General features: G+C 42.1%; 1 protein-coding gene across 1 annotated transcript; it reads right to left on the bottom strand.

Moving 5' to 3' along the window:
* Window positions 1-4,708: 4,708 nt before the first annotated feature.
* LOC120053804 (cytochrome c oxidase subunit 7C, mitochondrial-like) lies at window positions 4,709-7,463 on the bottom strand. Its single transcript, XM_039001064.1, has 3 exons — window positions 7,294-7,463; window positions 5,463-5,609; window positions 4,709-4,799 (listed from the first exon to the last, which is right to left on the bottom strand). Exons 1-2 carry the CDS (start codon window positions 7,366-7,368, stop codon window positions 5,493-5,495), a joined length of 192 nt encoding a protein of 63 aa, XP_038856992.1. The 5' UTR covers window positions 7,369-7,463; the 3' UTR covers window positions 4,709-4,799; window positions 5,463-5,492.
* Window positions 7,464-22,998: the final 15,535 nt, after the last annotated feature.

Here is a 22,998-nt window from a genome sequence, read left to right as displayed (position 1 = left end):
AATTTCTGCCCTGCTAGATTTTCCCCGATCAACTGTAAGTGCTGTTATTGTCAGTGGAAAAGTCTAAGCGCAACAACTGCTCTGACGCGAAGTGGTAGAACACAAGCTCACAAAACGGGACAGCAGAGTGCCGAGGCACGTAAAAATCATTTGTCCAAGGTTGCAATGACAAGTGTCGGCTGGATGCCATTGGACTCTTGAGCAGTGGAAAAAAGTTTTCTGGAGTGATGAATAACGCTTCACCATCTGATTTGTGAAGGATTAATCTGGGTTTGGCGGATGCCAGGAGAACGCTACCGGCATGAAGGCATAGTGCCAACTGTGAAGTTTGGTTGAGAAGGAATTATGGTTTGGGCTAGGCCCCTTAAGTCCAGTGAAGGGAAACCTTAATGCTACAGCATACAATGACATCGTACACGATTATGTGCTTCAAAATTGTATATATATATTCAATTACCCAATGTTGTACTCTCTGCTACTGTATGAATTTCCTGTGTCAGGTTACTACCACAGCTCTGCATACCTACTTAATGGTTTGAAACTTAATGTAATATTCAAATTGTATTATTTATTATACTGTAATAATCAGCAACACAGTTCACTAAATCCTCTTAGGGCTAGGGGGCAGTGTTCAGAAGTTCGGATGAATGACGTGCCCAAAGTAAACTGCCTGTTACTCAGGCCCAGAAATTAGGATATGCATATAATTGGTAGCATTGGATAGAAAACCCTCCTTAGTTTCTAAAACTGTTAAAATAATGTCTGTGAGTATAACAGAACTGATAAGGCAGGCAAAAACCCAAGAAAGATCCATCTGGAAAATGTTGAGGTCACGGTCCATTTCAATGCTTGTCTACGGGATATTCAAAGGAATTCCTCCCAGATTGCAGTTCCTATGGCTTCCACTAGATGCCAGTCTTTAGAAAGGATTTCAGGCTTGTTTTTTGAAAAATAATTGAGTAGTTGTAGTTTTTCCAAGGTGTCTCTCATTAGAAATGTAGTCTTGTTGCGTGCGTGAATGAGGTGGGCGCTCTTCGTTATTTATCTTCCCTATTGAACATACTATTCTCCGTATTCAATTTTATAGTTTATTTAGATATTAGAGTACCTGAGGATTAATTAGAAACATCGTTTGACTTGTTTGGATGAACTTTACTGGTTACTTTTTGGATTAGTTTGTATGCATGTTGAAAGAGTGGATTACTGAATCAAGCGCGCCAACTAAACGGACATTTTTGGGATATAAAGGAATTTATCGAACAAAAACAACCATTTGTTGTGTAGCTGGGACCCTTGGGATTGCAAACAGAGGAAGATCTTAAAAGGTAAGTGATTTATTTGATCACTATTTGGGATTTTGTGACACCTGTAATGGTTTGGAAAAGTATGTGAGGGGCGCTGTCCTCAGAAAAATCGCATGGTATGCTTTCGCCATAAAGCCTTTTTGAAATCTGACAACGCGGTTGGATTAGCAAGATGTTAAGCTTTTAAACAATGTAAGACTTGTATTTTCATGAATGTTTAATATTACGATTCTGTAATTTGAATTTGGCACGCTCCAGCGGATGTTGTCGATTTTGATCCCTTCAGCGGGATCTGTACTGAAGCTCTGCATACCTACTTAATGGTTTGAAACTGAATGTAATATTCAAATTGTATTAGTTAATATACTGTAATAATCAGCAACAGACAGTTCACTTTAACAAAAAAAGGCAAGCATGAAAGGTCAAACTGATATCAATCTCAACAATTAAAAATAGAATTATGGCTCACTCTCTCCTGCACACGATACAATACACCCTCTAGATTTAAATATGCTATAATATCAGATTTAAACTATGACAGATTAGGTCTATGAACTCTACAGGCTTGGAGAGGTACTTTCACCTGTTGGTTTATGGCCAATCTCTCCCTGTTCATGGCGGTCACTCTTGCCATGATCATGATAGCACCGAACAAAGTCTTAACACGGAACACACCTTCATGGCCCATAATCACTTAAGTCTTCTTTTTTCTCTCATCTTGACTGGCAACACATTCATTATTAACCATGATGAAGTAAAACAGTGACTGTGCATGTAATTCTGTAGCTAGCGAGTAATAAAAACGCCTTCAAAACAGTCACCATCAGTTTCACACAGCCAGAACTACCCAGCGTTAGCTAGTTGTATAAAACCTGACATCTAAAAATGACTAAACTGTAAAGCTAACTAGCCAGGAGAACACGTAGTTGCTCACGTTTGTTCTAACGTTTAAAAGTGTAAGTAAGACGTGAATAAAGGGATACGCAGAAGTTTTGGCAATGAAGCCCTTTATCTCCTTCCCGAGTCAGATGAACTCATGGACACCATTTGTCTCTGCATCCAGTACGAAGGAAGTTAAGAGATACTTTCATGAGCCAATGCTAACTAATGCTAGTGCAATGACCAGAAGTATATTGCATCTACAAGAATGCTAGCAGTTTCCATAGACTTCCAATCATTGAGCTAATGCTAGTTAGCAACTTCCATCATACTGCAGGCAGATGCATACAAATGATATCCAGGAATTCACCTGACTCTGGGAAAGTAGACAAAGGGTTTTATTGCCAAAATCCCTTTAAAAACTTTGTTTGGCGACAATTACTTTCCCGTGTGGTGAGTAATGGTGTTACACAGTTCATATTCACAGTTTATAACAACCAGCAGTGAGAATTATGGCACTTTCAAGATAACTGGGAACTCAGGGTGGAGGGGGGGGGGGGGGGACTAGGTCAAATCATGACATTAGTGATCATCCTTTCAGAAAGTCAGAGCTCTAAAAGGATGCTTATGTTGGATGACCATTCAAATAGATTTCTCCCCAGTCATAGCTCGTTTTATTTTCTATAGCCCGAATTCCAAGTCGCCTTAACCTCTCTGGGATATGTGGGACGCTTGCATCCCACCTCGCCAACAGCCAGTGAAATTGCAGGGCACCAAATTCAAACAGAAATCTCATAATTAAAATTCCTCAAACATACAAGTATTATACACCATTTTAAAGACAAAGTTCTTGTTAATCCAGCCAGTGTCTTGATTTCAAAAAGGCTTTACGGCAAAAGCACACCATGCGATTATGTTAGGTCAGCGCCTAGCAACAGAAAACCATACAGCCATTTTCCAACCAAGGAGAGTTGTCACTAAAGTCAGAAATAGCTTTAAAATGAATCACTTACCTCTGATGATCTTCATCTGATGGCACTCCCAGGTCTCCATGTTCGACAATGTTTGTTTCGTTAGATAAAGTTAATCTTTATGTCCAAATACCTCCTTTTTATTCACGCGTTTAGTTTACCAATCCAAATGCACAAGGCGCAGGCACTAAGTCCAGACAGTCAAAAAAGCTCCATTACAGTTCGTAGAAACATGTCAAACGATGTATATAATCAATCTTTAGGATGTTATCATAAATCTTCAATAATGTTTCAACCAGGCAATTCCTTTGTCTTTAGAAAGGGAACGGAGCTCGCGCTCACGGCCGCACGTGATTAACTCAAGGCTTTCAGCCAGACCACTGGTTGAAACAGCTCTTATTTCACCCCCCATTCACAGTGTGAAACATTCTAAAGACTGTTGACATCTAGTGGAAGCCTTAGGAAGTACAATCTGACCCCAGACACAGTATATTGGATTGGCAAACACTTAAAAAAACTAAACCTCAGATTCCCCACTTCCTGGTTGGATTTTTTCTCTGGTTTTTGCCTGCCATATGAGTTCTGTTATACAATGACATTATTTTAACAGTTTTGGAAAAAAATCTACTAATTATATGCATATAGGGGAACGGCACCTCCGTACCTTCAGGCTCTGATCAGGCCCTACACCCAAACAAGGGCACTGCGTTCATCCACCTCTGGCCTGCTCGCCTCCCTACCTCTGAGGAAGTACAGTTCCCGCTCAGCCCAGTCAAAACTGTTCGCTGCTCTGGCACCCCAATGGTGGAACAAACTCCCTCACGACGCCAGGTCAGCGGAGTCAATCACCACCTTCCGGAGACACCTGAAACCCCACCTCTTTCAGGAATACCTAGGATAGGATAAAGTAATCCTTCTAACCCCCCCCTTAAAAGATTTAGATGCACTATTGTAAAGTGGCTGTTCCACTGGATATCATAAGGTGAATGCACCAATTTGTAAGTCGCTCTGGATAAGAGCGTCTGCTAAATGACTTAAATGTAAATGTAAATATTCTAGCTTCTGGGCCTGAGTAGCAGGCAGTTTACTCTGGGTACCTTATTCATCCAAGCTACTCAATACTGCCCCCCGTTCCCAAAGAAGTTAAACACATTGAAGTCAGATTTCTGAGTCCCAAGTCGTTTTGAACGAGGTATTAAGCAGTCAGTGGGATAAGTGACTCCTGTTACAGCATTGGAGGGCTTTCAAACATAAGTCGCTCAAATCTTGTGACTTGTCTGGTAAAAGTCACTGGCTCCAATGTCTGTTCTAAATACACACAAAAGACCACTTGGAAACAAATCTAGTTGGCACGAAAGAGAAATTAATGTAGTCTCAGACATGCATTCTCCTCATTTTCTGCATACTGAACATTCTAATAACTCCCATAAAACTCATGACTCCATGAAGAGCGACACTTTTTGCTACAATGCAGACTACGGAATAGCACCAAACATTTGCTGCAGCATGACATCAGTTTGCACTACAAACTCAGACAAACATTTGACAAACGTATACATTTGAGTGAACTTTATTTACAAAGACAATTAGGGATTCCCATTCTTCGAAACAGAGTTCTGCTGGATAAAGATGTTCGGGTGCAGACCTGTAAAAGACAGATTGATAAGGCTTACAGAATTCTGATGACAGAAATCTAATTTCTGAGTAAACACCTGGGGTATATTCATTCTGCCGATTCTGTTGCAAAACGTTTCTTAATCAGAAGGGTGAGGGGCCTACCTGAAATTGTCAGTTTGGTTCTTAAACGGTAAATGTTTTTTGTTATGAATACAGCCCAGAGATAAATGTCAGTGACAATTGGAATTCAGGCCAACTTCCACCAGATATGTATCAGGGTCAGTAATAAAGTGTCACATTACTATGCTTATGTGCCAGCTTATCTTAAAAGCATAATTTTTTCATTGTCATTTAGCAGACATTGGTCCTGTAAGTTGCTCAGGATAAGTTAGGGTTAAGTTAAGTGCTCAAGGGCAAATCGAGAGATGTCACCTAGTCTGCACAGGAATTCAAACAAATGACCTTTCAGTTACTGGCCCAATGCTCTTAAACGCTAGGCTACCTGCAGAACTGAAATATAAACTTGCATGACATTTGAAACTGTTTCCCACAGACACTGGGGTAATTTACTTTAGGTCTGCCGTAGAACAACAAGAGAACAATCGTGATAGATGTCACTGTTCCAATAGGGATGCAAGTAAATGCCAAACAGTGCTGACATTCAGATTAAAAATAGATCAGCGGCAATTACCTTGGAGGTTACGTGGCATTCATTGTCACTTCACTTCTTCAGGAGTTGGTGTCTGACGACGATGAAGGGAAAGGCGAAGCCACTGCCGAAGAACACCACCATCATGCCCAACAGACGCCACTTATTCTGCACTGAGAATGGCAGGTTCTGTTTAACACAAAAACAAAAGTGTGTTGAGAGATGAGGACTTAATGAGTTTATCGCAGTTAAATGTGACTGAATACATGGACATGGTTACGTCCAAGTTGGACTGCAAACAGCTTGACGGCAGTCAGTGTCAACCAATACAACTGTGGCAAACTCAATGCAAAACTGAAAGTAGCTGGCTAACTGCAGAAATAACATTTCTGTTACATGGTCTGCTCAAAGTATAATGTAGCAAACTAGCTAGCCCTGGTAATTATGTTTGGAAGCTGGCCCTGTCAAGGTTTTACACTATATAGCAAGCTAAGTCAAATATCTAACGTTAGCCTGTCTAATCACTCAACACTGCCAAATTCTGAAAATCCATAGTTAGCTAACTATCTACTTAAATGACAATAACTTGCTCAACAACTGCAAGTGTCAATTCCATATGGCTCACAAGTTAGTTAACTGGCTGATAAAATAACAAGCAAGTGAATTAGCTAGCTAGAAGGACAAATATGCATGTCAAACGACAACCCACCAAAAAAAAAAAACTTCAGAAAAGGCATTCCGTGACCCAAGAAACAAAACTGCAGTTTCATTACTATACTTAGATAATTGTATGAATAATGGTTCAATTAATAATAATTTTAAAAAAGTACCATTTCGAAACCATTTCTCCTAGCAACATTATAAGGTTACCATGTTACAAGTGTAACACGTTCCGCTGTATTTGCTTGCAGAAAGTAATGAATGTACTGGACAAGAGAAATCACGAAATAATGTTGAAAGGTGCTCAATGGATTTTCCTCGACGCTTTATGTAGCTGTTGGGACCTTGAACGTTTAGAACGCGGTGTTAGCTAGCATACGTTATACTGTCTAAATCTTGGGCCATAATTGCTTTTGCATAACCTTGTAGGCCAAGCAGCTGCCAAATCGTCCTATAACATTAACCGAGGAAACCACTGTACATGGTTAACATACATTTCTTTGTTTCGGGGTTAATCTGGATCAGTGAAGGACCGGTAACAAGTGTTGCTTGAGTTTATACAAGGACGAATACCGAAAGCACAAATAGTTGTGGGTCAGTGTTCAACAAAAGTAACTATATAAGGTGAACGTGTGCAACAAAATTAACTAACCAAGGCGAAACACAGCGCTATGATTTCAATACTAAAAATAATAACTTTTATTTAAGAAAAAAATGTGTAATGTGTTCATTCATAACATTATCTATGTAATGTTGAAATTTTGCAGTTTTGTTTCCTGGGTCACGAAACATTTTTGGTGGGTGGCCCTTGGTCTATATTGAGCATGCTGCATATAAATGAAAACGGGATATTACGTTTATGGCAACCACGTTACTGTAGTTAACGTTAACTTATATAGTTAGATTACATTAGCTGGCGGACATTAAGTTAGCTAGTTAATGTTAGCGTTTAGCAGTGTACAACGTCAGCTTTAAATGTTAGCTATGCTAGCCATGTTACGGGAAGTCAAAAAACACCAAGCAGGAGTAAAAATACAATATTGACAATATTGTTGCATCTCGAAAAAAAAAAAAAAGTATAACTAGCTAGCGCTTGGTTTTGAAACCTGAAGACTAGCTTGTGACCTCCACGCAGGCTTCTGAGTGAGGCCCGAGTTATGAGAGCGCGGTTTTATTTAGCTAATATTTGTAACCTTCAATTGTGGGAGATTACCTGTCCTGGTCCCTCAGAGTAATGCGAGGACCGAACAGCGGAGGTTGTGAATCGTCGTACAGCCTGTCCCAGCATGATTATTTTTAGTTTATTTGCTTGTTCCTTCAAACAAGAACAAATGTCTGCGACCTTCTTGTTGCTGTATGAGAGAATGTTGAACAGCCTTATGGGAAATCAAAACGAGTTAGCTAGGACTGGGAAATGTAGTCTTCTTTAACGGCGGTTGGCATCCAATTTGTTGCATTACCGCCACCTACTAGACTGAAGTACAACTCCCTTATACTTTGCTTGAAAAATAAAAATGTACTATATAAATACCATACCATCTAACACTACACTCACTAATTTCAAAATTATATCAAATAAAATTAACACCACCTATTCCACTAATTAAATGTATTTATTCCTACCTCATGCCATCATCCTGAAAGAATGGGACATCACCACTTAACGCACTCGGTAACTCTTCTGATGTCAAGCCTCTCACACACAAATACCTCTCTGCAGCTGCCCCCACAACCTCAATTTTCTGCGACTTCTGTTCCATCCCTGCAGTACAGTTGATAACCATTGCTATAAATGCTAAAAATCCAATCTTACTGAAACTTATATCACTTGTTGGTCTTTCCCTCTGTACTGGTATATCTCTACTACTCACACCACTCCTCCCCCTTAACCCATCATCCTCTACTTTCTTCACTGCCTCAGCATATGATAACTTCTGCACTAATCTAACCCTGGAAACATCAACCTGCCTCTCTCGCACAGGATATTTCTGATTCCCAGCTCCATGGGCACCCTTACAATTAACACATTCCACTACTTTCCCCAATACTACACATTCCTTTGTCTCATGCCCTTCTGCACACTTCTCACACATTGGAACCTCCCTCCTACACACTGCTGTCACATGCCCATAAGCTTGACACCTGTAGCATCGTAATGTATTTGGTGTAACGGATGTGAAATGGCTAGCTAGTTAGCGGGTACGCGCTAATAGCGTTTCAATCAGTTAAGTCACTTGCCCTGAAACCTAGAAGTAGTGTTTCCCCTTGCTCTGCAAGGGCCGCGGCCTTTGTGGAGCGATGGGTAACGACGCTTCGTGGGTGACTGTTGTTGATGTGTGCAGAGGGTCCCTGGTTCGCTCCCGGGATGGGGCGAGGGGACGGTCTAAAGTTATACTGTTACATTGGCACATACGCTCGTACAAGAAAACTTATATATCCTAACTTCACTTTGTCGGGCAAAGACTCAACTTCAAAACTCAAAAGAACAGACAATGACTCTTCTGTTTCCCCACTCTCACCACCCTGTCTGCGTCGCATCAAATGACGAGCATCATATACACCGGGAATCTTTCCCCTCAGCTGGTCAACTTTTATATTTACTGCTACCCCAGTTATCACTCCTTTTAGTGGTACCCTTTTCTTGCCCCCATTCATTTTACTCCGAGAGCATTCTCCCTCTGACCAACAGAAACACAAACAATTATCACTAGACCACTTATGGTTACCCTCACCGATTCCACATTACCCAACTATTTTTTTCACCCACCATGAAATCATAAATGGATCAGCCAAAAGGCAAGAGTCCACTTTTTCCATAAACTTCACTCTTACTGCCACAGACTCATCTTTTTCCTGATCCTCGGTGCATACCTTGTTCTCTGATAACTTCACCACACCTACCACCTCCGATACTTCTCACTCACTTCCGTTTCTCCTCCTGTCTTCAGTTCCCTCTGCTTACACTTTCTACCATTCTTCTTTAACAAACCATCTCCCCTTTTCCCACCATTTTTATCTGACTCAAGCTCACCCTCTTCTTCCCTCTCTCTTTTAGACCTCTTCTCCCTCTCTTTTCCCCTCCATTCCTCCTCTGTTTTCCCAGTAGACATCTCCTTATGCTAATACTGCACTGCTCCTGACAACCATCTTGTTCTTGCTTTCTCTATGGACTCCATTTCCGCAGAGGCTTCCCATCCTCCCTCTCCGTCCGACCCCACGCAGCTAAGCTAGCTCGGGATATGTAGTTCTCCAGCAGATGTAATTTATTTATTATTTCTCATTATCCATGGGGTAATAACAATAATTTATGGAGTCCATAAATTGTGATACAACATAAAACCAAAGACAAAGTCTTCACTAAGACATAAAGCATTATTAACGTTAATGTCAAGTAATATACAGTACAATTTATAAATTGCTGTGGCATCGATCTATTCTGAGCACAATTGAAGGTAGTCTACTTACAATCCAGAACGTGTGTTGTGATGTATAGTATCTGATGTTGATCAAGTTTATTGTTCATGTGATGCATTTGGGTGCATAATTATTTATATAGAGATTTTCAGAGAAATCTGTTTCTCTATGGTCAGGGATGTGATACAGATATAGGATTTTAATTTGAGCCAGTTTGTTACAGCAAATTAAGGTCCTACATCGGCAATGCTTCCCTCTGTGGTAAATTACACCTCTCATCAGGTCCCTGCTATGACTGCTGATGTGACATTTGCTTTTTTCCAAATGGCTTCCACTGTGTTCACGTTAATGAGCTGATAATGAACCTAATGAATAAGTGATATCATTGTGTTGTATGGTAACGTCTTGCCATATCAACGATTGGACCTCCCGGGTGGCGCAGTGGTCTAGGGCACTGCATCGCAGCGCTAGCTGCGCCACCAGAGTCTCTGGGTTCGCGCCCAGGCTCTGTCGCAGCCGGCCGCGACCGGGAGGTCCGTGGGGCGACGCACAATTGGCCCAGCGTCGTCCGGGGTAGGGAGGGTTTGGCCGGTAGGGAAATCCTTGTCTCATCGCGCTCCAGCGACTCCTGTGGCGGGCCGGGCGCAGTGCGCACTAACCAAGGGGGCCAGGTGCACGGTGTTTCCTCCGACACATTGGTGCGGCTGGCTTCCGGGTTGGAGGCGCGCTGTGTTAAGAAGCAGTGCGGCTTGGTTGGGTTGTGCTTCGGAGGACGCATGGCTTTCGACCTTCGTCTCTCCCGAGCCCGTACGGGAGTTGTAGCGATGAGACAAGATAGTAATTACTAGCGATTGGATACCATGAAAATTGGGGAGAAAAGGGGAGAAATTAAAAAATAAATAAAAAATATCAACGATAGTCACTCCGAAATATATTAGTACCCTCAATACATGCTACCATAGGGGAAGTGGAGTGGTTAACATCCTCCAAAGGACTTTGGCTGGAAATTACCATGTCAATGTGAAAGCCTGCAATTTCTGCTTGATGGACTGCTACATTGGGGTCAATCTGCTTGAAGAAAATGTCAGCCCATTGCACTCTGTTCTACAGTATATAACTCATAGTGCGGGGCTGGGGGTCGAGCTTTAGGATACAGGGCCTGTCATGCCAAATAGTGTCCCCCTGTCAAAAAGTCCCCCCCCCCCCCCCCCCCCCCCCCCCCTCCGCGTCACAATGGGATTCGATGAGTTCTAGCTTTTGTTGCTAGGGCTGTTCTAGAACTTGCAAAATTCTGACCGAATTACGTAATGGACCAAAGCGTCCGTTGATTTGCTGGTTGCTTGGCTCTATTTTACCTTGTAGCGGTTGTGAAGGAAGGAGGACATGGGCAGTTCTAGTTCTATTTCACCTCATAAGCGCTCGCTCAGTTCGCGCAAAATTATTACCTCAGAATTGTTCTCCAAGGACGGTGTTTTGATGGTGACTACCTGCTGACTACCTGTGAGAAAGAAAGGATGAAAGTGAGAGAAGGAGAGAGAGGTGGGAAGAGAGTGGAAGACAGAAAGAGAGATGGAGAGAGAAAGACATCAGTGCACATGTACTTAGACTTGAGTATTTCAACAACTCTTCTCTTCCAACTTCTTAGGCAATCATATGTACCTACAGGGGAAGGATGGCCAGCCACATAGGAGGGAGATTTTTACTAAGGAGGAGAAGGAGGCCGTGCTGACCGAGATGCATGTTGGCCATTTCGGAGTGAAGCGCATGATTGCCAAAATCAACCTACGCTTCTTCTGACGAGGAATTGTCAAGAAGGTGGACAGCTGGGCAAGTGAAATAACCTTTTGTTTATCAATCACATTCTTTTATATCTGAAATTATTATGATTTCAATGAATGTAATTTCCGAGAGCACACAATGTTTCAATTTGTCAGTTTTTGCTTAAAGGTCAGTACCCTGTCTAGCCTGCCAGAGGTTTGAGAGGGCGAAGACTGTGGTGCCAGAGTTGAAGCCCATCAAAGTTGTGTCACCATGGCACATGATCGGTAAGTGTCTCAATTCAAATCTTGCCCTGATAAATTGTTTTGTAAAGGTTGCTTTATTTGACCACAGCAGAGTTCAATATTATAGAATGTGTGTGTGTGTGTGTGTGTGTGTGTGTGTGTGTGTGTGTGTGTGTGTGTGTGTGTGTGTGTGTGTGTGTGTGTGTGTGTGTGTGTGTGTGTGTGTGTGTCTGCATACTGTATGACACAGATACGGGTAAGAATAAAGTAATCTTCTCTCTAACACTAAATGTTAGGGGTGGACCTCATCGGACCCTTCACGAAATCCAGGAATGGCAACAGCTGGTGTCTGACGGCGACCGATCACTTTACCAAGAGGGTGGAGGCAATACCCATTAAGGTCAGTAAAAGAAGAGTACGTGCTCAACTCTAAATTCCCTTCTGTAACCCATTTAAAAGGGTGCTTGGAACCAAAAATAGATTTCAGTGTTGTATGATACCCGTCAAGGATGAGACTAGTGAGGCCACCTCCAAGGCGATGATGGACATCTTCAAAACCCAAGGTTCTTCTGAGGTCATCTTGAGTGACCGAGGTCATGAACGCTGGAACAAGGTACGGATGTTATAGGTTATATTCTGTCACTAATGATTTGCTTTATTTATTTTTTACAATTTGTTTTTGTTTTTCCATTGTACCTAATCAGACATATTTCAATATACACTGCTCAAAAAAATAAAGGGAACACTTAAACAACACAATGTAACTCCAAGTCAATCACACTTCTGTGAAATCAAACTGTCCACTTAGGAAGCAACACTGATTGACAATAAATTGCACATGCTGTTGTGCAAATGGAATAGACAAAAGGTGGAAATTATAGGCAATTAGCAAGACACCCCCAAAAAAGGAGTGATTCTGCAGGTGGTGACCACAGACCAATTCTCAGTTCCTATGCTTCCTGGCTGATGTTTTGGTCACTTTTGAATGCTGGCGGTGCTCTCACTCTAGTGGTAGCATGAGACGGAGTCTACAACCCACACAAGTGGCTCAGGTAGTGCAGTTCATCCAGGATGGCACATCAATGCGAGCTGTGGCAAAAAGGTTTGCTGTGTCTGTCAGCGTAGTGTCCAGAGCATGGAGGCGCTACCAGGAGACAGGCCAGTACATCAGGAGACGTGGAGGAGGCCGTAGGAGGGCAACAACCCAGCAGCAGGACCGCTACCTCCGCCTTTGTGCAAGGAGGTGCACTGCCAGAGCCCTGCAAAATGACCTCCAGCAGGCCACAAATGTGCATGTGTCAGCATATGGTCTCACAAGGGGTCTGAGGATCTCATCTCGGTACCTATTGGCAGTCAGGCTACCTCTGGCGAGCACATGGAGGGCTGTGCGGCCCCACAAAGAAATGACACCCCACACCATGACTGACCCATCGCCAAACCGGTCATGCTGGAGGATGTTGCAGGCAGCAGAACGTTCTCCACGGCGTCTCCAGACTCTGTCACGTCTGTCACATGTGCTCATGTGCTCAGTGTGAACCTGCTTTCATCTGTGAAGAGCACAGGGCGCCAGTGGCGAATTTGCCAATCTTGGTGTTCTCTGGCAAATGCCAAACGTCCTGCACGGTGTTGGGCTGTAAGCACAACCCCCACCTGTGGACGTCGGGCCCTCATACCACCCTCATGGAGTCTGTTTCTGACCGTTTGAGCAGACACATGCACATTTGTGGCCTGCTGGAGGTCATTTTGCAGGGCGCTGGCAGTGCACCTCCTTGCACAAAGGCGGAGGAAGCGGTCCTGCTGCTGGGTTGTTGCCCTCCTACGGCCTCCTCCATGTCTCCTGATGTACTGGCCTGTCTCCTGGTAGCGCCTCCATGCTCTGGACACTACGCTGACAGACACAGCAAACCTTTTTGCCACAGCTCGCATTGATGTGCCATCCTGGATGAACTGCACTATCTGAGCCACTTGTGTGGGTTGTAGACTCCGTCTCATGCTACCACTAGAGTGAGAGTACCGCCAGCATTCAAAAGTGACCAAAACATCAGCCAGGAAGCATAGGAACTGAGAAGTGGTCTGTGATCACCACCTGCAGAATCACTCCTTTTTTGGGGGTGTCTTGCTAATTGCCTATAATTTCCACCTTTTGTCTATTCCATTTGCACAACAGCATGTGAAATTTATTGTCAATCAGTGTTGCTTCCTAAGTGGACAGTTTGATTTCACAGAAGTGTGATTGACTTGGAGTTACATTGTGTTGTTTAAGTGTTCCCTTTATTTTTTTGAGCAGTGTATTACATTGTCAATAGATATCGCTTTCCTACCCCCTCCTTCAGGTTTGGTGAATGGACCAACCAGAACCTCAAGACTGCCATGGGCAAGTCCCTTGATTGTTTTTTGACCAGGTAAAAATGATTGTCCGCTGTTAATTTATTTTCTTGCCCTCCAAGAGATCTGTAAGAAATGTATTTGTAATATGAAATATAATTGCATTTATTGCTGTTATCAGTCAAGGTGAGACTGAACATGGACAAGGCGCCGGAGAAACAGGAGAGCTACTGGAGCAGAATCAAGAAGGGGAACAAGTGCTACGACATCCAGGCAAATTACTTGCTTTGGAAAAAGGATGAAAGGAAGGCGAGACCTGGGAAACCTCACTGTTCTTTCGCCTGATGTCCACCTGATGTCCTCCATTACCAAACACCCTCCAACTTTCATTACATCATCTACAGCGACTGTTGTTGTCATGTTGTTATTATCTGCTAAGAAAGTTTTCTTGCTCTATCATACTGGGCACATACACAGATTAACTAAAAACACTAGCACTGCAAACACTCAGATCAAAGAGAGCAGCAGTGCCTGGACTTTGCAGTCTAACTCTTCAAGTCCCCCTTCCGAAACTGGCTGCCTGTTGAGAACAAGTGACAGGCAGAACCTTCCACCCACACAGCAACTACATCCTCTATATTCCACACACCAGAACTCAATATTTTAGTCTATAATTGCCATGTGAGTGTACAAAAAATCTGTTTAACAAGGTGTTCATTATTGTAAGTTGTAAGGAATCCTTTGATGGTATTTATTTGTTACACATTATTCATCCAGGCTGTATCACATCTGGTCGTGATTGGGAGTCCCATAGGGCGGCACACAATTGACCCAGTGTCGTCCAGGTTCGGCCGGTGTAGGCCGTCATTGTAAATAAGAATTTGTTCTTAACTGACTTGCCTAGTTAAATAAAGGTACATTTTTTATTTATTTTTTATTTTATTTATTGGGGTATCCTCATACCTAGATACATATATATTCAACCACAAGGGTGTATTAATGAGCTATGCAAGATAGGGAAAAATGAATCATGATATAGGACTACTGAAATTATATTATTTCAGTGTTAAAATAAAATAAAAACATGACAGTCAGACAAGCCAGTCTATGAATCAAATGAATTTGCATATGAATGGAGTGGAAATGTGTCATTTTAATGTGTCAAGCAGATTTTTTTATTTCACCTTTATTTAACAAGGTAAGTCAGTAAAGAACAAATTCTTATTTACAATGAGAGCCTACACTGACCAAACCCTAACTCGGACGACACTGGGCCAATTGTGCGCCACCCTATGGAACTCCTGATCACGGCCGGTTGTGATACAGCCTGGGATCAAACCAGGGTCTGTAGTGATGCCTTTAGCACTGTGATGCAGTGCGTTAGACCGCTATGCCAGTCGGGAGTCCCCCAAAACGACATGTTTTCTTTGCCAATTCTGAAACGTAGCAACGTTTAAGACATGGATTTCATGTTGTCATGGTAACAATGTACCCAAAAGTAGGTGGAAGTAATGTTTTCATTTTATTAGTAAAACACAACTTGTTTAAACAGTGGAAATCAGCCTTGTTTGCACAGTGAAGATGAAAAGAACGTAATTTAGGCTGTAATGATCTCCAAAATTCTAATCATTAAGTCATCACACCGTTGATATAGCAACTAACGCTAATAGTTTTTCTAATCCCATTGTGACGCAGAGGGGGACACTTTTTGCCCAGAGAACATTATTTGGCATGACAGGCCCTCTAAAGCATAAGCCATGTCTAAATGTTTAGAATTACAGGAAATTTGCTTCAAAATGGGAACATTGTCTCTCAGCCTCATGGCAAAATGTGTAGAATAGCAGTAAAATAGCTTTAAAACCTGTGTTTGGAACCGGTTCAGACCGGAAAACAGAATCGATTAACCCTCCTGCTGTGTTCTGGTTGAATTGGACCAATTTACAAGTTTTCTCTCTGAAAAAATGTAGTTAATTTAATCTGATTGTCGTAAAGTTCCATGACTTTGTCCACACAGGGCATCTGAACAACAAAAATACATTTAGCTGATTTTCATTACATTTTGGGTGTTTTATTTAGAAATGAGAAATTAATGGGTGAGACTACAATTAGTGTATAAAATTGAGTTCAGGCACATGCCCATCCATCAGATGGACACACTTCCTCTCCCATGCATGTGTGTTTAAGCACACACACACACACACACACACACACACACACACACACACACACACACACACACACACACACACACACACACACACACACACACACACACACACACACACACACACACACACACACACACACACACACACACACACACACACACACCTCACTCCCCTTCTTGGCTTCCATGGCAACCCCCACGGGAACCTTTCCCCAATAGAATCTTTCCCCCACGGGAACCACACCTGATGGCATTCTCATAAACAATCGCAACATTGTTTCAATAATATGTAGAACTTTTCTCGCAGCTCTGGTATATAAAGCTTTTTTGAGGCCTTGCTCACAATTCATTTTGTGGCAGCACAATGACCAAACGATATACTGTATGTGAGGCTCTTGATCATATCTTTGATCATGACACTGGTGAGGAGGAGAGAGTCCTTGTTAAACTTTGACACAAAGTAGTCTGTGAAAAATAGCAAGTATCTGAGTATTTGTTATAGTCAAAATAATCCATACATTAGGCTTTTTTTACACAAAAACAAGTTTTTATGAGCTCAGGTCAATGAGGCCGACAGGCCATAAATAGCAAATAGAAGTTCAAACTTGTAATGTTCACAAAAACTTAAGTTGATGAAAAGATCTAACACAACATTAGGTGATAATATATGTATTATTATGGATTTATAATCAGCTATAATGGGGCGGTCATTTTGGACCGAGAACACAGAATTAATAAGCATGAAACGAACACAACAGGAGGGTTAACAGAATCAGAAGCGCAAATGAAAGTGATCTACTCGTCCAGAACAGAACCAAATTTGAAAAGCATGGGAACTGGTTAATAACGTTATTTTATGTTTTTTCCAGTCCCACAAAAATGCAACAAAGTGCCTATTGAAAGCTCTCACTGTCACTCAAAAATGTATTCCAGTGTCTGCCTGCCTGCCAGCGGAAAATCTTTGGCAGTATGTGTGCTCCCTCTCCGGCCTCTAGGTCACCAGGCTGCTCGTTATGGCACTCACCTGTCACCATCGTTACACACACCTGCGCGTCATCAGACTCGCCTGGACTCCATCACCTCCTTGATTACCTGCCCTATATATGTCACTCCCTTTCGTTCCTTCCCCAGGCGTCATTGTTTGTGTTTCAGTTTCATGTCTGTGCGTTGTTTGGGTTTCTTGGTTTGTGTTATGTTTCGGTCATTCATGAAATGTATTCACTCCCTGAACTTGCTTCCTAACTCCCAGCGCACAGTTACAGTAGGCCACCTGCCCGTACCCTCCGAAGCATAGTCTAGTAGCCTGCTGATGTTACAAGCGTGATTTAGAAATTAGAGAGATTTCTAATTAGAGAAGAATGGATTAACCTTTCTAAACTAGTTAAGAATATTATAGTTATCACATTTCACATTGTAATTATTAACTACAAAAGGTAAGACATGTTTTAATTTTAATTCTGGTGCCGCTCTGCACACACAATGCCACACCCTGATCAGTTTCACCTGTCTTTGATTGTCTTCACCCCCTTCCAAGTGTTGCCCATCTTCCCCATTGTCCTCTGTGTATTTCTACCTGTGTTCTGTTTGTCTGTTGCCAGTTCGTCTTGTTTGTCAAGTCAACCAGTGTTTTTCGTCTCAGCTCCTGCTTCTCCCCCAGTTTCTCTTTTTCTCGCCCTCCTGGTTTTGACCCTTGCCTGTCCCGTCTCTGAGCCCACCTGCCTGACCCCTCTGCCTGACCCTGAGCCTGCCTGCAGCTTTTCCCCACCTCTGGATTACCGACCTCTGCTTGACCTGAGCCTGCCTGCCGTCCTGTACCTATTCCGACAGTCTGCATCTGGGTCTTCCCTTCAAACCTGATACACAATCTTGTTAGCTAGCTAGCAGGTCCAACATTAAGCCAACTCTCAAATTCAAAGACATTCAAAGTTCCTTAATGGAAGCTGGTCCTCTGTAGGTAATTCTGTGGGCCTACTTCAGATAATATCCAGTGTGCTCCCTCTCCGGTCTCTAGGTTACCAGGCTGCTCGTTATGGAGCACACCTGTCACCATTGTTATGTGCATCAGGAGGTCTCAGCCGGCTCATCAGGCTCTCACGCCTCAACCGGTTAATCAGGTTTCTGCTCCTCAGCGGAGGAGACCGGTCCGCTCCTGATCCCCGGGATTGTCCCTGTGGTTGGCGTCCTAGAGCTGCGTGCTGGAGGGGGTAATATCACGTATGCTCTCTCTCCGGAGCTCTAGGTCACCATGCTCCCGCGCCTCAGCTGGATCGTCAGGTTCCCGCACCTCAGTAGAGGTGTCCACTCCTGATCCCCGGGATCGTAATTTTGGTCGCCGTCCTGGAGCTGGAGCCGCGCGTCGGGGAGGGGGTACTGTCACGTGTGCTCCCTCTCCGGCCTCTAGGTCACCAAGCTGCTCGTTATGGCGCATACCTGTCACCTTCGTTACACGCATCAGCGCATAATGACACTTACACGGACTCCATCACCTCCTTGATTACTTGCCCTATATATGCCACTCCCATTGGTTCCTTCCCCAGGTGTCATTGTTTCAGTTTCATGTCTGTGCATTACTCGTGTTTCCTGTTTTGTATTATGTTTTCATCTATTAAATGATTCACTTCCTGAACTTGCTTCCCGACACCCAGCACACACGTTACAGATAATGCATGTCCTAACAACACGATATCCAGCACTTCAAGCCAAGCCTCCTCCTCCACCCTCTCTCGCTCTCTCCCCACCCACAATTTCAGTCGCATCTCGCGCCCTACGCTCGTCTGTCCAATGCATGTAAATAGCTTGCCAGCTGGTCTATCCACACAGATTTGCTTAGTAATTTAATGTGGGGCTAAATGTATCAAAAGAGAAAGGAACGATATAAACTAACTTTTTTTTGTGTTCGAACCTGTTCAGAACTTTATTTTGCTGGTTGGGACAGATGAACGAAAAAAACTACGGTTCTGTTCAGAATGAAAAGATTGGATCTTTTTGGGGTTCCAAACCCTGTTTAAAACTGCTACATTTTCTCTCAGCCTCATAACAAAATGTGTAGAAAAGCATAAGATATGCTATAAAACTGCACATATGTCTCTGCATTACGACACTGGGAGTAAGCTAAATTTGACAGGCTTGTCAAGCAGTTAGCCAATTTTATCCAGCTTTTTAAGACTCCTTGAGGTGTCAAGAAAATACACTACCGGTCAAAAGTTTTAGAACACCTACTCATTCAAGGGTTTTTCTTAAGTTTTTACTACATTGTATAATAATAGTTTAGACATCAAAACTATGAAATAACAGATATGGAATAGTTTAACCAAAAAGTGTTAAACAAATCAAAATATGTTTTATATTTGTGATTCTTCAAATAGCCACCATTTGCCTTGATGACAGCTTTGCACACTCTTGTCATTCTCTCAACCAGCTTCAAGAGGTAGTCACCTGGAATGCATTTAAATTGAAAGGTATGCCTTAAAAGTTCATTTCTGGAATTTCTTTCCTTAATGCGTTTGAGCCAATCACTTGTGTTGTGACAAGGTAGAGGTGGTATACAGAAGATGGCCCTATTTGGTAAAAGATCAAGTCCATGTTATGGCAAGAACAGCTCAAATAAGCAAAGACAAATGACAGTCCATCATTACTTTAAGACATGAAAGTCAGTCAATATGGAACATTTCAATAACTTTGAAAGTTTCTTCAAGTGCAGTCGCAAAAACCATCAAGCGCTATGATGAAACTGGCTCTTATGAGGAACGCCACAGGAAGACCCAGAGTTACCTCTGCTGCAGAGGATAAGTTCATTATATTTAACTGCAACTCAGAAATTGCAGGCCAAATAAATGCTTCACAGAGTTCAAGTAAAAGACACATCTCAACATCAACTGTTCAGAGGAGACTGTGTGAATCAGGCCTTCATGGTCAAATTGCTGACAAGAAAACACAACTAAAGGGCACCAATAATAATAAGAAAGATGCTTGGGCCAAGAAACACGAGCAATGGACATTAGACTGGTGAAAATTTGTCCTTTGGTTTGGAGTCCAAATTGGAGATTTTGATTTCCAACCGCGGTGTCTTTGTGAGATGCGGTGTGGGTGAACGGATGATCTCCGTATGTGTATTTCCCACCGTAAAGCATTGAAGAGGAGGTGTTATGATGTGGAGGTGCTTTGTTGGTGACACTGTCTGTGATTTATTTAGAATTCACACTTAAACAGCATGGCTACCACAGCATTCTGTGGACAACAAGTGCTCAGAATATGTGGGAACTCCTTCAAGACTGTTGGGAAAGCATTCCAGGTGAAGCTGGTTGAGAGAATACCGAGAGTGTGCAAAGCTGTCATCAAGGCAAAGGGTGGCTATTTGAAGAATATCAAATATAAAATATATCTTGGTGTTCTAAAACTTTTGACCGGTAGTGTATATAAAAAAAATCTTTGATGAACATTTATATTTGGCCTTAGTGCTATTGGCCCATACAAATGCATGACATAGCATATTCACTACATGGAACAACAGATAGTCCCCCCCCAAAATTCAAAAATAAGTTTGTTCTGAAGTATCTGTCCTATATCTGAGAGATATAAGAAAAATCATCATCACCGATCCTCTACCAAATTTCACAGTGGGTGTGAAACCCGTAGAGGCCTAGAAGCCACAGTGTCTCGTACCGAGGATCGGTGATGATCTGAGGGTGATTCATTAAGGCTGGAACCAGGCAGATTTGTCTTTGTGAAGGACGCATGAATCAATCCACGTAGAAGGTAGTCCTGGAAGAAAACTTGCTTCCTTCTGCTCTGACAATGTTCCCCAACTCTGAGGATTGTTTTTTCCAGCAGGACAACGCTCCATTCCACACAGCCAGGTCAATCAAGGTGTGGATGGAGGACCACCAGATCAAGACCCTGTCATGGCCAGCCCAATCTCCAGACCTGAACCCAATTGAAAACCTCTGGAATGTGATCAAGAGGAAGATGGGTGGTCACAAGCCATCAAACAAAGCTAAACTGCTTGAATTCTTGCACCAGGAGTGGCATAAAGTCACACAACATCAATGTGAAAGACTGGCGGAGAGCATGCCAAGACGCATGAAAGCTGTGATTGAAAATCAGGGTTATGCCACCAAATTTAGATTCCTGAACTCTTCCTAAGTTAAAACGTTAGTATTGTGTTATTTTCTTTGCATTATTCGAGGTCTGACAACACTGCATCTTTTTTGTTATTTTGACTAGTTGTCATTTTCTGCAAATAAATGCTCTAAATGTCAATATTTTTATTTGGAATTTGGGAGAAATGTTGTCAGTAGTTTAGAGAATAAAACAAACATCTTAATTCTACCTTAACACATACCTATAAATAGTCAAACCAGAGAAACTGATAATTTTGCAATGGTCTCTTAATTTTTTTCCAGAGCTGTATGTACAGAAACCTATACTAACCAACAGTATACTACTGTATTTGAAAAAATAGCACTTGCAATATGTTCCATTTTGCATCCATTTTGCTATGTTGGTTCAAGTTGGGATTTATACTTCTGTATTGTTTCTTTATCAGCATTGACCGCCACAGAGCTGCCCCCTAGAGCTCTACTCCTGGACAAGTGGGAGCGCTGAAGGTGTCTGTTTGGACGTTGAGGGCAGCACAGAGCTACTTACCCTTGTCACTACTGGCACATCTATCAGCCTGGGTCACCACCCGGCCTTCTGCAACCTGTCTACCCTGTCACTCCAACCGACATTAGGAAAATGAAGGATTGAGAATCAGCTCACCTTCTCTTCACCATACACCCTACTGCAATATACTGTAGGGATGTCTATGTCTTTTTTTGTAATCCCCTTGAGGAGCATGCTATGTTACTATATTATTAGACTGAACTGTTCCTTGATTAATCCAGAGTGTGCATAACATTTTTCTTCCAAAAACCTTTTGTTGTTGTTGATATTTCTTGATTTATTTTTATTTATTTTCATTGCTGTGCTTGCAAGGCTTTTTACGGATGAATGTTTTGTCTATAAATGATCATCCTAATGACAAGATGAATACACATATACTGAGCCTGCAAGCTTACATCCACAATGAAATCCTACACTCTAGAAAAAAAGGGTTCTTTGGAGTGCTATATAGAACCTTTTAGTTCTTTGGATGAGATTAAAGAACCCTTTACTAAAAAGCGTTATATTTATATACCAAGTGAAGGCAAATAACTATGAGGGTTCAATCCCTACCCCAGAGTGTAATGGGGATTTTAGAAAACAACAGCTAGCAAAAGCTAACCCAGTCCCATAAAACTCTGAAATGACAGCTAACATGTCCTTTTAATTTCTTTCAGTTGTTTTGCATTTACATATATATCTATATTCATGATGCTGCTGCATGAATTTGCCTGGTCGGAAAAATGGCTAGCTGACATCTGACACCGTTAGCGCTCTGTGGTAGGGGGAAGATCGAATTCATATTTTGAAACATTGTTGCTTAATTCTGAATGCCTGTGGTGTTACAAACTAAATTCTAGGAAATAATGTGTTTAATAAAAGCATACAGTCTTAGACAAAAAGGGGTTCTATATAGAACCTTTCTGTAAATTCCAATTGTAACTGCCATTCCAAACCAACTGCCAGTTCAGCATGAACGCGCAAGAGGACGGTGGTTGAACCAACTTGCAATTAGCCTACCAATAAGCATGTCATTTTTCAATATATTAAGGTAAGCATTAATTCAAATATATGAAGCCAAAGTCATATGATAAACTATAGGCTAGATAAATCAAGCTGAAACGTTATTAGAATTTGAGAATGTTTGTAAGCTAGCTAGCTAACGTTAGCTATGGTAACTTAGCTAGCTAAACAGAAAAGTCTAGGGCACTTTAATTTGCCACTTTACAATCTAGCCACCTAACTCTTTCAAATAAACATAATTTAGTATTATGGGATATGCCAAATAGAGTTTCAAACCTAGCCTGACATGGGAAATTAGCTAATTGTTACTTTTATTTCAGTATTTCAGTGTGGATTTAATTGA

Source organism: Salvelinus namaycush, chromosome 1 (assembly GCF_016432855.1).
Source record: "Salvelinus namaycush isolate Seneca chromosome 1, SaNama_1.0, whole genome shotgun sequence".
In the NCBI taxonomy this organism is placed as follows: domain Eukaryota; kingdom Metazoa; phylum Chordata; class Actinopteri; order Salmoniformes; family Salmonidae; genus Salvelinus; species Salvelinus namaycush.
Note: the sequence above shows the minus strand (reverse complement) of the source record. Positions and strands in the feature narration are given on the sequence as shown.

Bases quoted from the DNA above. Each gene is read 5' to 3' on its own strand.
- LOC120053804 (XM_039001064.1), bottom strand. From the start codon at position 7,368: ATGCTGGGACAGGCTGTACGACGATTCACAACCTCCGCTGTTCGGTCC. The intron at 5,610-7,293 runs GTAATCTCCCAC...TGTGTTAAACAG, and splicing joins ACTCTGAGGGACCAGGACAG to AACCTGCCATTCTCAGTGCA.